The following is a 17,816-nucleotide window of genomic DNA, read 5'->3' as shown; positions in this document are numbered from 1 at the left end:
CATTAGACTGATTTGTTAGTTGTTAGCATCAGTGATCTCATAAGACTCTTCCATATTCAGTATATATTCACTTCCTTAACTGTGAACTGTGTTCGTTGAAATTTAACAGCTTCAGAAATGAGCAACAAAAAATACATCTAAACCATACTTGCCTACTTTCGGCAAGTGTAGTCCGGGAGAGGAGCGTGACTAGAGGACGGGAGTGGAAGGGCCGTGGTCAAACATGGCATTTTGGGGCGAGGCCAAAATGACACGATTCACTGCGAATCGCGTCATTTAGGCTAGGCAGTTGCAGGATGCGGGAGACTTGCCTGCTCTCCCGGGAGTCCGTGAGACCGACCCGAATTTCGTGAGTCATCGCGGACATTCCGGGAGAGTTAGCAAGTATGATCCTTGAATTTTGGATGCACAATCCTGTCTACGGTGTACATAATAAAACAGTGCAGTTACTGCTTTATTTAAACCATTCTGTACACTGGGGTCATGAGTTCAATTCCCGACCATGGCCTTATCTGTGTGAAGTTGTATGTTCTCCCTGTGTTTGCGTGGGTTTCCTCCGGGTGCTCCGGTTTCCTCCCACACTCCAAAAACATACAGGTAGTTTAATTGGCTGCTATCAAAATTGACACTAGTCTCTCCCTGTCTGTCTGTGAATGTGTGTCTATATTAGGGAATTTAGACTGTAAGCTCCAGTGGGGCAGGGACTGATGTGAATGGGTTCTCTGTACAGCGCTGCGGAATTAGTGGCGCTATATAAATTGATGATGATGATTGTAGACAAGAATTCTGCCAAAGGTGCTTAGGAAAATTAATTAATCTCATAGTCTATATCTTTAAAGTATACAGACAGTGATTCTGCTCTTTTATTAAAAAGGATTTCTTCTCCTAATGAAAACAAAGCAGATGGTTAAGTCTTAACACAAACAATCAAAAGGGATTTATTTTCAACCATTATATCTCCAAGAGGTATACTGTACAGAAAGAAATAAGCCTTCAGATTAGTAATTTTCTTTCTGTACAGTAATAAATGTACTTTAGTTCCATCACATATTGTTTAAATGAGAAGTATATTCCACATTGAAAACATATTCTCTACAAATATATTAAATTAATTTTGTTTTCTTGATATCGAAGTCTACTAAATTTACATTTGCTTGGTAATTACTGTTGGAATATTTACTTACCATGTCCCACTATTCCTATAGCAAGTGTTTTAATTCCTTCTTAGACAGTCTAAAAATAATCTAGTGGTGAAGCCACAGCTATCTCCTACAATTCATAATAGAAGGCTTATCTTTATTATTTATTATTATTCCTGTTGATTATCTCTGACTAGTGTGTGGTTTATTTTTGTTTTTGTTTCTATATTCTCTTTATTATGCTTTCAGCAAACAAATCCTACAATATTTGAAAATGTCTCCTATTAAGGAGGGCAGTAATTGTACATTTATTCTCAAAGAATTTGGTCATGTACAACAATTTTAGACACACTACATTTGAATTGTATCTTAAAGTGATTTATGAAATGCACTGTGAAGGTGTGGCGTGAAGAACTGTGTGTGCTACAAGTTACACATTGACAATTTATTTTTCAGGTTACTCCATACTTGCCAACTTTCTTCAGCTCCCTTCCGGGAGCCAGCCAGTGGAGGGGGGCGGGACGGCCAAAATCATGTCATTTTGGCCCCGCCCCCGGTGACGTCATGACGCAAACGCCGCGATTCACCGGTAATCTCGGCGTTTGGGATATAATTCTGCCTACTTCACTAGGAAGTGGGGCACTTCCTAGTGAAGTGGGCAGAATTCGGGAGATTGCCATACTCGCCCGGGAGTCTGGGAGACTCTCGCAAAATGCGGGAGTCTCCCGGACATTCCGGGAGAGTTGGCAAGTATGGGTTACTCATAGTTGAACACATCCTTCAATACAAGTAGGAAATGCACAATTCTTATTTAGTAAAGCAATACATTCTTCTCAATTTATGTGTACAGTCATGGCCAAAGGTTTTGAGAATGACACAAGTATTGGTTTTCACAAAGTTTGCTGCTTCAGTGTTTTTAGACCTTTTTGTCAGATGTTGCTATGGTATACTGAAGTAAAATTACGAGCATTTCATAAATGTCAAAGGCTTTTATGGACAATTAAGTTTATGCAAAGAGTCAATATTTGCAGTGTTGACCCTTCTTTTTGAAGACCTCTGCAATTCGCCCTGGCATGCTGTCAATCAACTTCTGGGTCACATACTGACTGATGGCCGCCCATTCTTGCCTAATCAATGCTTGGAGTAGAATATGTGGGTTTTTGTTTGTCCACCTGCCTCTTGAGGATTGACCACAAGTTCTCAATGGGATTAAGGGCTGTGGAGTTTCCTGGCCATAGACCCAAAATGTTGATGTTTTAATCCCTGAGCCACTTGGTTATCACTTTTACTTTATGGCAAGGGGCACCACCATGCTCTAATAAGCATTGTTTGTCACCAAACTGTTCTTGGATGGTTGGAAGAAGTTGCTCTTGGAGGATATTTTGTTACCATTTTTTATTCATGGTTGTGTTCTTAGGCAAAATTGTGAGTGAGCCCACTCCCTTGGCTGAGAAGCAACCCCACACATGAATGGTCTCGGGATGCTTTACAGTTGACATGACACAGGACTGATGGTAGCACTCCCCTTTCCTTCTCCGGACAAGCGTTTTTCCAGATACCCCAAACAATCTAAAAGAGCATTCATCAGAGAAAATTACTTTACCTCAGTCCTCAGCAGTCCAATCCCTGTACCTTCTGCAGAATATCAGTCTGTTCCTGATGTTTTTCCTTGAGAGAAGTGGCTTCTTTGCTGGCCCATTCCATCCTCCAAAAGTCTTTGCCTCACTGTGCGTGCAGATGCACTCACACCTGCCTGCTGCCATTCCTGAGCAAGCTCTGCACTGGTGGTGCCCCAATCCCGCAGCTGAATCAACTTTAGGGGATGGTCCTGGAGCTTGCTGGATGTTGTTGGTGCCCTGATGCATTCTTCACAACTATTGAACCTCTGTCCTTGAAGTTCTTGATCTGATAAATGGTTGATTTAGGTGCAATCTTACTAGCAGCAATATCCATGCCTGTGAAGACCTTTTTGTGCAAAGCAATGATGACTGCACCTGTTTCCTTGCAGATAACCATGGTTTACAGAGGAAGAACAATAATTTCAAGCACCACCCTCCTATTAAAGCTTCCAGTCTGTTATTTTAACTCAATCAGAATGAAAGAGTGATCTCCAGGCTTGTCCTTGTCAACACTCTCACCTGTGTTAACGAGAAAATCACTGATCTGATGTCAGCTGGTCCTTTTGTGGCAGGGCTGAAATGCAGTGGAAATGTTGCTTTTAGAATAAAGTTCATTGTCATTGCAAATAGGGACTTTGAAATTAATTGCAATTCATCTGATCACTCCATGACATTCTGGAGTATATGCAAATTGCCATCATAAAAACTGAGGCAGCAGACTTTGTGAAAAAATAATATTTGTGTCATTCTCCAAACCTTTGGCCATGACTGTACAGATAATACCATGATGAGAATAAAATGCTGCATAGTATGATTTCATTTATATCAGCAGACAAAAGGTGGTGACTTGTCCAAACAAAGTATTAAATCTACCGCAGTGCCAAAACACCACTAAATATTTACAGCGATTGACCACCGTAAACTCTCCAAGTGGCACTGATATTGTAGAAAATTCATTTGACAAATCTAGTAATTATATGTGGCTGGATGACATTTTTTTCTTGGTACTAGGAAAGTTATTTATTTATATAGTGGCAATCGTATTCCGCAGCGCTGTACAAAGAATAGTCATTCACATCAGTCCTTGCACCATTTGAGCTCGCAATGTAAATACACACACACAGGAGTCTATTTTGTCAGAAGCCAATTATCTTTACCATATGTTTTTAGACTGCGGAAGGAAACCTACACAAACACGGGGAGAACATACAAACTTCACACCGTGAAGACCATGGTCGGAAATCAAACTCCTTACTGTGACACTTAAACTTGTTTCTTACAGCAACACTCTCCCATTCCATGATATCCACCCTACACAGCTGGGGCTGTCTTCCCAAAGTGTGTGTATACGTGTGTGTATATATATATATATGTGTGATAATATAAATATAAATATATATATATATATATATATATATATATATATATATATGTGTGTTTTCAGCAAACTGAGACTGCAGTTAGTTGAACAAATGGAGAACTGAATATTAAAATTAATTTTATTGTTTTCCAATAAGCATTGTCTAAGCGATTTCTTGTGTTTCCAAAGCACGAACGATTTATTTAGCAGATGCAAAAGATTTAGCAGTTCAATACATAATTATAATACAGTACAGCCGATACCAAAGATGCATACATACCGCCGCGCCCGCCTGTGCTAGCTGTGCTCCGCTGGTACCAGCTACAGTACTTCACTCCAGAATACTATGGTCAGAGATGACTGGCTAGTAGCAGCAAAGCTGTATTATATACACTCAGTGTTACAGAGAATACAATGCAGATGATGTGGCTTGCTTCTATTGCTCCAGGCTTCAGGAAGGTCCAGTGTACTGCAGGTCATAGGCCAGTTCAAACCAAAATATCCAAAGGTGGGGGTCAGCTCTCCAGGGGATGCACTCCGATTTTGCCGCCAAGGATCCAGTTTCAACTAGTCTATTTGCATTATACAGTCTATATCACTTTAAACATTTATTCCCTAACATCGCTAACTAGAGTATTCAATGTGCGATCTCTTCGCTGAACGAACCGGACAACTGCTGATGAATAGGGGATTAAAATGATACTAAACATGACATAGTTCCGGTCCTGTAACCTGAACCTTAAGTATCACTAAAGTGTATATGTATGTATATATATATATATATATATATATATATATATATATATGTGTGTATATATATATATATATATATATATATATATATATATATATATATATATATTCTATAAACTAAATACCATCTGCTCATAAATCACTGTGTAATGGAGCCATTATAAATATGAAATAAATAAATAACAATCTGAGAGTGCGAGTGTATGCGTGCGTATTTTACCGTGTGATCGCGCCGTGCCACGTGTTACGTGGCGTACTGATTGCAATTGCACGGTAAAACAATATTAACCACACATTTTTGCTTAACATTCTGCCTTTTACACTACACCTTAGACTACAAGAAAGGGTATCCTTTATTTACAATGTTAGTGTATTATGCCTGTTGTGTTAGTATGTATATCGCCTATTTATTTATTTCAACAATATCCAATGTTGAAAATTAAAAAAATAGCTGGGTATTCATCTAATTAATATATACATTTTAAGATGAAAGCAAAAAAATAATATATTTTCATTGGGTCCTGTATCCTAACATCAAATTGACTGGTGTGTTGGTTTCCCAGCGTTGCCGTATGAATGAAGACACGGGAGCAGATTACATTCAACCATGGCAGATCTCTGAAGTCCTTGACAGTGGTGGGATTGGAGTTGTGGAACAAAGCAGAAGCAGCCAGTTCAAAGCTGGCGATATTGTTACAAGTTTTAACTGGCCCTGGCAGACGAAGTGTATCCTGGAAGGCAACTCTCTGAAAAAAGTAATTCACATCTGATAGAATACATTTGTAAATGTCTCTTTCTAGCTATCGATTATATGTGTGTGTGTGTGTATATGTATATGTATGTGTATGTATGTATATATATATATATATATATATATATATATATATATATAGACCTCTGCATTTATATGTAGAGAAACTTATTGCAACAAATAAAGAATGCTTACATGTTTAGATGAAATGGAACAATGCAGATCAATAGTTATTAGTTTAGCTTCATATTATTTAAAATCTCCAATTGATACAATATAATTTTTTCTTTCTAAAAGCTGGACCCTTGTGTTGTGGATGGGCACTTATCCCATTTTTTAGGTGCCGTTGGAATAACTGGGTTGACTGCTTTGCTTGGTGTGAAGGAGAGAGGTCACGTGACTCCTGGAGCCAACCAGACAATGGTTGTTAGTGGAGCTGCTGGAGCTTGTGGCTCATTGGCCGGACAGGTAAAGTGCATTGATACGGGAGTGTAAGACAGACAAATACCTGGTTTTAAAAGACCAATGCTATTTTGGGAATTTTTATCCCGAACAATGTCCCTCTTGTAAATATTGACTAATTGCTCAGTTCCTTTGTGGTTTTTTTTTGCCTTATACATTGAGAATGATTAAAGTAAAGTATTTAGTAATTTATGATTTTTAGATCATAAAGTATTATTTCAATATGATGTCTAGTGGTCAGCAAATGTTCTGTAGGTTTAGTGTCCTAAATCTGTATACGGTATTTAAAATGGAATGTGTACAGGTTAAATCATCTCATCTTTTCTTTTTGTTTACTGTACAGTACAAGATAATAGTACAACGTCTAGGGGAGAAGTATGTATGTGGGTAGAGAACTAATGGAAGGTTGGAAAACAAAGTATAGTTATAAATGGAATATATTTACACTGGTGTACAACAGAGATTGCTATTGTGCTCTGTCATTTTCAGGATTTTTATTAATTATCTTGTAGATGGCCTAGAAAATAAGGTGTCCATATTTGCTGATGACACTAAGCTATGTAGCATTATTAACACAGAGCATATGGGTAGTAACTTGCTACAGAATGGGAAGCTTGGCCGCAACGTGACACATGAAATCTAATGTACATATATGGTTTATGGACCTAGTCTGTGGTAACTACAGTTATGTGCCACATAGTGGGCAAAGGATCATCAGACAAAGGTTTCATCACCATCAGCCTAGGAAAGGGTTCTTTTCTGTAAGGGCAGTTAAGCTGTGGAATGTATTGCCACATCAGGTGGTGGCAGCAAATTGACTAACCAAATTCAGAAATGGTTTGGATGTATTTCTTACAGGAAACTATATCATGGTTTAATTGGTAAAGAACATTTTCAGGGTTGATCCAGTAAAAGAATTTGTTAGATTGCCATTGTTGAGGTCAGAAAGGAAAATCTTATACATTTTTTAGCTGAGGTCATGCTTTAACATTTCAGTTCCATGTTTTCTTTCACTACATAAGTTTTTCCATTTAATTCTGCATAAAAATCCTAACCTGCTGATTTGATTTTCATGTAGGGTAACCGTAATGCATTTAAATTGCAAGATCTTCTCATTCTATATTTACATGCAAATTATGTTTGGCAAGTCCTTGGGCTAGATTTACTAAGCTGCGAGTTTGAAAAAGTGGGGTTGTTGCCTATAGCAACCAATCAGATTCTAGCTTTCATTTATTTAGTACATTCTACAAAATGACAGCTAGAATCTGATTGGTTGCTATCGGCAACATCCCCACTTTTTCAAACCCGCAGCTTAGTAAATCTAGCCCCTTGTGTTTTGGACATATATGGATAAACCAGATTTCATGCGGTTATGGAATCTACCTTATTGACCATTAGCTCTTGGGGGTGGGGGGGGGGGGGATTGGTATAGTAGATCAGAATAATTAGCTGTGAAAAGGTTCTTATGAGGTTGATAGTGGTATGTGGCTCATATGGGGCATGAAGAATTTTGTTGCTAAGTATCCTACACTCTATGGTACTTTATGAGCCTGTTTGTGTTCGGCTATATGACTTTTTTTTTTTTTTTGAGTGGCGTATCGCTGTGAGTTAGACAAATGTCTGTTTGATCTCTTTCCTCTGTAAGTGGTTCACTTAAAATGAATCAAAGTGGCATTTTACAGAAATCGGTCTATCACAGACAGAAAATAAAACTTATTTATTTAATTCATTCTACTACTGTGCTTTCATTCCATAAATGATCTGCAGATTGGACGCATTCTTGGCTGCTCCCACATTGTGGGAATCTGTGGGACTGTTGAGAAGTGTTCTCTCTTGATGTCTGATTTGGGTTTTCACAATGCATTAAATTACAAGGAAAAGGGACTTGAAGACAAGTTGAGAGCGTGCTGCCCAGGTGGTGTGGATATTTACTTTGACAATGTTGGGGGAGAGATCAGCGATATTGTTATCAGTCAGGTAAGTCTGCTTTTCCAGGTTGTGTTCTTTAAACAACCCCAGCTCAAGTGCGCTTGAGCAAAATTATGTCCATGTTCTGCCTACCTCATTAAATGACCATTACTTAGTATGAATATAACATGACTGTGTGGCATTGGAAGATCTAGGCATTCTCTAGTGTGTGCTGATTGCTGAGTTTTACATACCAGGTTACATTGAGGTATGAAAGTCCAATATATTCAACTTATGAAAGTAAAGAAATTATATGCTTTAATGATCAGATATGTGCGTATTTATAAAAATATGTACCTGCATGGCTTGCAAATGTATTCCCATGGAGAAACAGACTAAGGCTACTGTGGCATGGGTGCTTTGTACAGTTTATATTTACTAAACTGCGGGTTTCAAAAAGTGAAGATAATTGCCCATAGCAACCAATCAGATTCTAGCTGTCATTTTGTAGAATGTACTAAATAAATGGAAGCTAGAATACTATTGGTTGCTAACATCCCCACTTTTTCAAACCCAGTTTAGTAAATATACCCCTTGGTGTTTGCTTTCTCTACTATGTGCATAGGTATCAATAGTCTCTATGATAAATGGTAGTCTGGACTGCATGGAAATGTTAAGCTTTTCATGCTTGGTGACCACTTCTATTGTTTAGCCTATATCTATACCCAGTGGCCGAAGTGGAAATTTAGAAGTGGTGCTATGGAAAATAAGGGGAGTGTAAGTGAATAGAGGAGAAGTGGCAGTATGGCATACCACCATATATCATCCCACTTTGATCACTGTTTAGATCAGTTACGAATATTTTCAATAACAAATACTTCATATAGTAGCACTTAAGTTTGCCGATGTGCATTGTGGCTGGATGGGCTTACTTCAGCACCTGGTCTGTTGGGGGAAGAAGGGATGTTCTTCTTGCACAGTTTGTTTTGGTCTCTTTCTCAGCGCCATTAACCGACTGTTACTGACCACTCTTACTAGTGTCACCTTGCCACCAGACTCTCGCAGACTGCGCATGCCAACTGCGTAATAATTGTAGGAGAATTTCACTGCCATCACTTGGCTCCGGCGCTTACTTCTGGGATAGCTGGTATAGCTGCTACAGCACCTTTTTGCTATGGGTTGGCTGGTACCTCCTGACCACTTACTATGAATCAGGACTGCTGGGTAGCGGACAGAGTGTTGACACAAATGCTGGGTTCAACACAGGAAAGGTGGGGGATGGATTACGGTGTAAGATCTTATCTGTTGGTCACAGGATACAGCAGGTAATAGGCTTTAGGTAGAATCTTTAAGCTGTTAAGATATTTATATGCTGAGGGGGTCCTTGCAAGGACCATTACACACTAGTTGGAGGTACTAATGATCATCCAGAAGTACAGATGGTATAATAATTATATAAATACAAAATACAGCTCATATATAACATTTTTGGCACACATGTTGGCAGAGGGTAACCCAGTCCTTCTAGCTGGCGCCACAAAGTCTGAGATAATACATTAGATATTTAGCATCAGGATGTAATATAGTCTCTAATCTTGGATTTAACAAAAGTCGCATCAATCTGTGATTTCCTAAACTACTTGCTGGTTGCATTTTTCATGTAGTTAGTCTGTCTTAATAAGACCGTATAAACGGTAACAACTCCCTGCTGTGTGTTCAGGCTAAAAAAAGTGTTAGTCACTCACCGATTGAAAAGGATTAATTACCATGGGATTTGTTTCCTTCAGACAATTGCGGAAATAAATTTCCTCTAACATGGCATCCATACATTTTCAATACAAAACTCGGGAAATTTGCAATGATAAACATTGGTGCACTGCACCACTAAGCAAAATAGATTTTTATAATAAGTTATTTCTAAGTGATCCAGCCACATGGCTGAGTTTTCTGTCTGTTGCAATAATCCAAACCACTTTTTTTAAAATAATTATTATTTCACTATAATATAATATATAATAGAACAGGTGTTACTTTTATACATTGTACTAGTTATGCTGCGGTCAGTACAAGAGATAACGATTGCTGATGGTACAAAAATAAATGCTACACAATTAAAAGCTGTAAAAATAGAACTATTTGTTTTCCTGCTTTTAGCTAACATTCCAATTGGAACCAAAAATACTGTTTTGTGTTTTGTTTTGTTTTTGTTTGTTTTTTATAAGCAGATGAAGAAGGACAGTCATGTTATTTTATGCGGTCAGATCTCACAATATAACAAAGATGTTCCTTATCCACCTCCTCTATGTCCCCAGACAGAGGCCACCCTGAAACAAAACAATATTACAAGGTTGGTGCTTTTAGACCATTTTATATGAAAGCAAGGATAGCATTTAACTTTGTTACGTCTGTCTGACTTTTTTAGTACAGTTTATTGTTAAACATTACAAACTGTAGTAACACAGTACAGGTATGAGGAAAGTTTGGGGGTTTCCCAGGTAAGTTTTGATCACCATCTTTACCCACACTCCCTCTGGTATTTCCCTCCTGGTTAAATTGTTTAACAGCTCCTCATAGTAACTAGAAATAAATTGTTTGTGATCGTGTATATGACAAGATCACAGAACTGCAAAAGTAATCACAGTTCAGTACATTAGGATACAGTGTGCAGAACTACTGATACATTTACTAAATCATTCTTGAAATACCAGAGCAAAGAACTGTCTGAGATACATATTTATGTATGTTTTTGTCTCTCCCAGAGAAAGATTTATGGTTCTGAACTACATGGATCAATATGAATGGGCTATTCAGCAGCTCAGTCAGTGGTTGAGAACGGAGAAATTGAAGGTAAATACAACACTAGTCACTATTACAAGGATTGTAATACCGGTTATCCACCTTTTAGTCAAAGCATTTTTTAGTTGCCAACACTTGAAAATTATTTTCAGGAATATTTGTCCAATGAATCTCAGAGGACATCCATCTCCTGTAATAAGATTTGACAGGGCCAGTTCACCAAAATGTTTATTGGGTTAGAGTACATGCCAATATCTTTATTTTGAGCCATTTTTGGCTTAATTTATTTGTATTGCAGTTACACTAATCATATTAGACTAAGCTCTCCCAAAATCTAGATCCCTGGTGTTTTCATTTAAGCCTGCTGAATTTGCAGAAGAAGTAGATGGCTTACTTCAGCACACTGTTCTCTATCTCTTTATTTTGTTTACATTCAATACTTGCACCTTCCAAGAGCTGGAGAGGAGTGAAGTCAGCCACAGGCCGTTTGGTCCGATAGCTGAATGTCACATGGGTGGCCGAATTGGAAAGATCCAGGGGTAAATGTATTAAAGTCCGTTTTTTTTTCAACTCGCCGGAAATCGGCGAGTTTACAGCTAAAATTTGAAGCGGCGCTGGCTTGTAAAGGCAAGTTTGCCTTTACAAGCCATCGCCGCTTCCAATTTTAGCTGTCAACTCGCCGATTTCCGGCGAGTTGGAAAAAAAACGGACTTTAATACATTTACCCCCCAGTCTTTTGGCAGTCAGTCCAAACCATAAAATCCCTTTGGACCTTAACCACCTTCCAGTTCTCGCAATATGGGCATCACACCATGGATAGACATTAAACTTAGAAGTGGGGCTTGGAATGTGTGTTTTCCTAACCTTGTTCTAGGATTTCCAGTACCTATGGCTGACATGCTCAGATTCTTATTTCAACCACAGCTGGGAAGCCACAGCTTGTCAAAGACAGGTCAAACCTCTCAGGCTTTGTTAGATTCCCTCCCATTAATTTAACATTTCCTGCTGGCTTTTTCTTTTCAAACCTTAAATATTTATATTGTTACCCAGCTGTAAGTGTTTATGCTGCCCTAGGCACACGTGATTGATGCCCTACTGAACAGGACTAAATAATTTGCTGCCTTAAACACGCATTAAAATTTTAGAGCTCGTTGGTGAGAACAAGTCCATAAAAAAACCACTCGCCATCTTTTAATGATCTTTTCAGGGGTTAGTTTGCTACTGAAAAGGTCATCAGCAGAGAATAAGTGTGAAGAGTACAAGTGGGTGAGCAGGGAGTCTAGAAAAGGAAGGAGAGACATACAAAGTAATCTTCATTACCTACACACATTAAAATGATGTCATTTGGCCCAGACATTACAATGATTGATTTTAATTTTTATGCTACAACCCCAATGATTTCTTTTTGTTTTACATTTAGTGGTCCTTTAAAAACATTTGCAACCAAATAAATTATGGAAACAGTGTTCTATATAATATGATGGAAAGGTATTTGGTGGCAGTTCTCATCTGGCACAGCACCAAACAGCCTGTACCAGCTGCTTGCGTCCCAATGTCACTGTTCCCTAGCGCACCCTCTTCCTAACACCTTGAAATATTATGTAATGCCGAATCTGTTCTTTTTAGTAATGCTATTACACAATTGTTGATGCAGTATCAGAAGGAACGCAATCTGTAGCTTATCAAGCTGTTCTAGAGACACTGAACACAAGAATACATATTTCCTCTCCTGCCTTTTATTATAGCTTTAACAATGTGTGTAATATATAATCTCTGTTCATTTATAGCCACAATTTAAATTGGGGTTGTTTTTTCTCGTCACCTGGGCAGGTTAAGGAGACCATTGTATATGGAATTGAGAACACCGCTGGTAAGAAAATGTATTTCAATCTTGCAAGAGCTGAAGTTATAGCTGGGTGGTGACTCAATTTAAAGCAGTGATGGGCAACAGGCAGCCCTCCAAGCCTTGGCAGATTTGTTTGTGATAGCTTGTTTAAAATGCTGCTGATTTGTTATTACAGATAGGAGTCGCTTTCTTTGATATGTATTGTTTTTACTTATTACTGAGATTAAGTGTTATGTGCGGCCCTTTTGAAGGCTAGAGGGTCGCCCCATGTGACCCCTGAAGCGTATCTGCTTGCCCATCATTGATGTAGAGTATGAATCTTCAGTTATGTTGCAATGTTCTATACTGATACATTTGATGTACATTAACAGTTTGTCTGTAACCAATACAATCAGAAGCATAGAGAGAGTGTATAATCAAACTCACAATACATTTTTCTTAAGTAAAACCTTGTGCCCCAAATGGCAAAACCTCTCAGTCCGCTTCCTTGAAACACTCCGATGAGCAATGAACCACTATTTTAAGAAATAATTGCCACATGCAATTTTATTTTGTGGCAAAAAAGTTGCGTGTGTAGTCCTTACCTAAGTGAAACAAAAACTATCTTTGGTTTGTATGAGTGCCATGTTAGGAATGAATTTTGCTTTTGCTGTGTCCATGACTTAATAGCACTTCCCAAAACTTCTAAAACCAGATAGTCATTCTGAATAATTACCCTCAATTGTATCTAGTAAAGTTGTCAATAACCACAAGGATATTATAAGTCACTGCAGAGTTCCATGACGATAAAGGCTTTTATTTAAGTCACTGATCTCTGAAGTGAGTTCTATCATATGTTATTATTCGCAGACTGGGGGAGTTATCGCTTATGATTCACAAATTTCCTTGCCCAGTCCTGTCGCTTCCAACTACGCAACATTGCCCGCATCCGTTCCTTCCTCTCTCAGGATGCCACCAAAACTATCATCCACACACTCATTATCTCCTGCCTGGATTATTGCAACCTTCTCCTCACTGGCCTCCCCTACTCCCATCTCTCTCCCCTCCGCTCTATACTCAAGGCGGCTGCAAGACTCATCTTCCTCTCATACCGCTCCTCCTCTGCCTCCCCTCTCTGCCTCGCCCTACACTGGCTTCCCTTCCCCTATAGAATCCTCTTCAAGCTCCTCACCACCACTTACAAGGCTCTCTCCAACTCTACTGCCCCCTACATCTCTAACCTCCTCTCCATACACACTCCTGCCCGCTCCCTGCGCTCAGCCAATGATCGCTGCCTCTCCTTCTCTCATCACTTCTTCCCACTCCAGAATCCAAGACTTTTCCCGTGCAGCCGCCCTTCACTGGAACGACCTCCCTCATTCCATCCGTCTTTATTGTTCTGTACTGTTTCACCCTGTATAGTCTACGGTTTGTACTGTGTACGGTGCTGCGGAAATCTTGTGGAGCCTAACAAATAAATGATGATGATGATAATAATTAATAATGAACTCCATGCAATATGCAGACATTCGGATACTCTTTACAATACGCCACAAAGGCTTTACGATGTAGAATGAGTAATTTAAGCATATTTGTTTGAAAGAAACTTTGTTTAATGTCAATGTAAGACCACAGGTATACACTGGCACCGTGTTAGTCATTTTTAACGCTAGTAAAAACCATGTCAAACACAAATGCCTTTTACATTAGTTTGTTACTAGCATTTTCAATATAACTTGAAGCTCCCTATAGGCTTATGCAATGTATTTACCCATGATAACCGCGTGTGGCTAGACTAAGATTAATCCTGAAAACCAGAACACAAACTGAATGTTACTGCAACACTAGCAAATGCTAGTAATAGCGGGTGGATATGATGACGTAAGAAACCATTGTTTCTAGTATATTAACCAATTTCAGTGTTATAGTAGCATTAAAAATGCTATTAAAACACATGTGATTAACAGTAGTGGGTATGAGTGTTTGTTATTGATAATGTTTTTTTTTGCAGATGCTTTCCTGTCAATGATGAAAGGTGGAAACATTGGAAAGCAGATTGTACAAGTATCTGGATGACACTTGTAGGCCAAAATAAATACATCTTAAATCATTAGGATTCCCTAATATTTTACAGACATTATAAGATTTATTCATTCTATGTATATTTTAGATTGTGTGTTATTACTGGTTCTATCAAAGTAGATGACGTCATAATAGGTAACACCACTGATAACATCACAGTAGATGTTAGACAAAAGTGATGACATCACAATGGGTAATGTAATTATCACAATAGGCTACAACACAAGGGGTGACACTGATTATATTACAAGAGATCACCAATTACATCACAATTTATGACATCACAGACAACATAATGAGTAACATAACTGTCATCTCAATGGGTGTCAGAGACCACCACAATGGGTGACAGATCCTTAATGTTTTTACAATCAGTGATGTCACCGATGACCTCAAAATGGACGATACCACTGATGACATCACAATGGGTGTCATCACAATGCATCTATGAATTATCACAGTGATGTCACCCATTGTAACTGACCTCACACTGGGAGAAATCTTGCCTAATGGCCTTACAATAGGTGACATCACTAATGACCTCACAATGTGATAATTCATAGATGACATCAAAATGGGCGACACCATATATTACATCACAATGTAATTTGATCTGTGATCTGTGACAATCATTCACACAACTCAAGGCTGGAGTGAAAGAGTTCTGGGCTCAGGCTTGGTACTAGAGAAGTTACCACCAGACAGGGGTGGTCCAGGTTACCACATTTGATAGGACTCCCTTGAACTCTTTGAGAGTGCAGGTTCACAGCTGTCAACACTGCAGATCAGCAGGAGGCCAAATGAGAGTCAGACAGAGGCTGGACACCTGGCTCTCTTCCAGCTGTGTCTTGCAGCTTTGAACAATCTAGAAGACCACAAACTTTGTAGCTGGGATGCCGCTCCACTTGAGGTGAACTGGGTGGACCTGCCTACACTGTGGACCACTGCCTGCCTCCATCAGGGCAGGGGCTAGGTCACTGCCCTCACGTGTTGACTGGCCCATCCAAATAATATCAAAATTGATACGAAAATGGCTTGTGTCTTCTGGACGTCAATCCTAGCTTATTCAACACAAAATAAAGCTAATTGAAGCCCGATGATATAAGTTTTTCACAAAGAAAAACAAATAGGAGTTTATACTATAGTGCTTCTAGCAGTGTGAACTGCTTTTACTGTCTATGACAAATGCTTCCTCAACACACACTAAAGTTTTGGCTGCACTGAAATAGAGCATGCATGACAGGTGTGTGCAGTGCCTGAGTGCTCTAAGGATGCAGTTACCACCTAAATCAAGTATTTGGTGCATGCAGCTACCAGCAGTGCTGGTCAAATATAAACCCTTCACTACAAAGCAGATATTACAACTAAGACTCTTCTTCATTTAAATTTACAGCTTTTACTTAAAAGACAAACAAAACTGTATTATGTAATGAAACATATCAAATTCTCCAGAAACCACTTATGTGTTACAGCACTTTTGCATAGTTAGATGTGCACCAGTTTTTATAAACATCCCCCCAATGTCTTTATACTAGCTAGCAGCATGGGATGCTGAACCGTGTACTAATAACCCAGCCGTTGTAATAAACATTGTTCTTCAATAGAATATTTACTAAGTTAGACATCACAGTAATAATAATAGAAATCATAAAATAAAGTATAGTCATCCTACAATAGCATTAATGAATGTTGTTGTTAAAGAACGTGCATCTTCCCCTCTCCTTTCAATGATTTAAAAACTTGGTGGCTAAACCTAGATTTGGAACCTGAATTCCCATATGGCAAGAGATTGTTTGAGACAGTTGGCTTTTGGCTTTGATTTTCAAGAAACACATTTAACAATCAACCATCTTGCCTTTGTCCTAAACACATGGAGAAAAAAAAAAGTCTGCAAGATACAAAATAACTCAACAACCAAGGGCCTGATTCGGAGTGTGTTTCTTTAGCACTGTGCATGCTCAGAAAGTGAACATACTGGATATTCAGACCTGCGACTGTGACTCCTTAAATCTGAAGAGGTGTTCCAAGTGTAGGTAATGTATAGTAAAGACATGTTGGAGCAATTGCCTACATATTCAGACTGGGTCATAGGTCACAGAGAAGACTAAAAATGCGGTTTTATCTGCGGGTGGTCAGCGTAGGTGTAAGTAGCGGTTGGTGATAACGAACCACTTTGTAATCTGAGGTTTGTGATTGATTCAAACAATAATTGAGGATTTAGTAGTTGCTGAACCATGGGTTAAGGTATGCTGAGTGTGTTCACAAAGTAAATATAGCTCAGGGTAAAAACCCCAAGCTTCCCAAGCGCCAGTGTGTAGGATGTATTTAGAACAAAAACACCAGTAAGGGTTATTGTCAAATCATTTTGTTGTAGATAACGATATATAGCAACAACAAAGAAAGTTCTTAGTGCACTAAGATAAATCACTGGTACATAAAATACATAACGATATAGAAGCGTATCACATGCTTAATGATTATGCATAGGAAAGAGGTCCAGGAAAATAATGGCATATGAAACAAGTAATCATACTACTAGTCCTCGAGGTGAGTGGGGCCAGCAAGGAAAAGGCGTAAACCAGGAGCCAAAATCCAATGTGAAAGTCTCTAGTATGTAGGCACAAAGAGATCAAAGTGTCCATTCTGTTTAGGGAAGTGTCTTTATAATGTCCAATAGATCAATAGTTCCACATAGGTGCATAAATACTGATAGATAACTCCAATAAGAATGAGAGGCAAATGACCAAAGTAGCAAAGGCAAAAAACAAGTCCAAAGACAGTTGCTGACATCAATTTGACAGTAGGCTGATTGATAAATGCGGTGTGATAAATATGGAGACAGGCAGGCTGTGAAGAGATTCAGTGATGAGGGAAAAGCACTTACCCCTTCCAAGGGAACGTCTATGAATGTATTGATTCCACCTCTCACCTCTCTTACCTCCAGATGTGTGAGCGTCCCCTCCGTGTAGAGCCGCGCATGCTGAATCCACTGTGTGAACAGTAGCGGTTTCCTCCGACTTGTCAGAATAAATGATGCAAGGAGTACTCGTTCTTGCTTGATTTCTCATTAAATAGGAAGGCAATAACCAACGCGTTTCACCCATGGCTGGGCTTCATCAGG

General features: G+C 38.9%; 1 protein-coding gene across 3 annotated transcripts in view; it reads left to right on the top strand.

Annotated features, from left to right (window-relative positions):
* PTGR2 (prostaglandin reductase 2) overlaps window positions 1–14,739 on the top strand; it is a 31,094-nt gene extending 16,355 nt beyond the window's left edge. For all 3 annotated transcript variants that reach the window (XM_075193318.1, XM_075193316.1, XM_075193317.1), the window contains 7 exons: window positions 5,435–5,626; window positions 5,920–6,090; window positions 7,852–8,061; window positions 10,218–10,339; window positions 10,752–10,839; window positions 12,619–12,658; window positions 14,625–14,739. In XM_075193318.1, the coding sequence (XP_075049419.1) occupies window positions 5,435–5,626; window positions 5,920–6,090; window positions 7,852–8,061; window positions 10,218–10,339; window positions 10,752–10,839; window positions 12,619–12,658; window positions 14,625–14,689 (888 nt within the window). In that variant the 3' untranslated portion in view covers window positions 14,690–14,739. The remainder of the gene's footprint in view (window positions 1–5,434; window positions 5,627–5,919; window positions 6,091–7,851; window positions 8,062–10,217; window positions 10,340–10,751; window positions 10,840–12,618; window positions 12,659–14,624) is intronic.
* The last annotated feature ends 3,077 nt before the right edge of the window (window positions 14,740–17,816 follow it).

This window comes from Mixophyes fleayi, chromosome 12 (assembly GCF_038048845.1).
Source record: "Mixophyes fleayi isolate aMixFle1 chromosome 12, aMixFle1.hap1, whole genome shotgun sequence".
In the NCBI taxonomy this organism is placed as follows: domain Eukaryota; kingdom Metazoa; phylum Chordata; class Amphibia; order Anura; family Limnodynastidae; genus Mixophyes; species Mixophyes fleayi.
The sequence above is the reverse complement of the archived record's forward strand: the minus strand, read 5'-3'. Positions and strand labels throughout refer to the sequence as shown.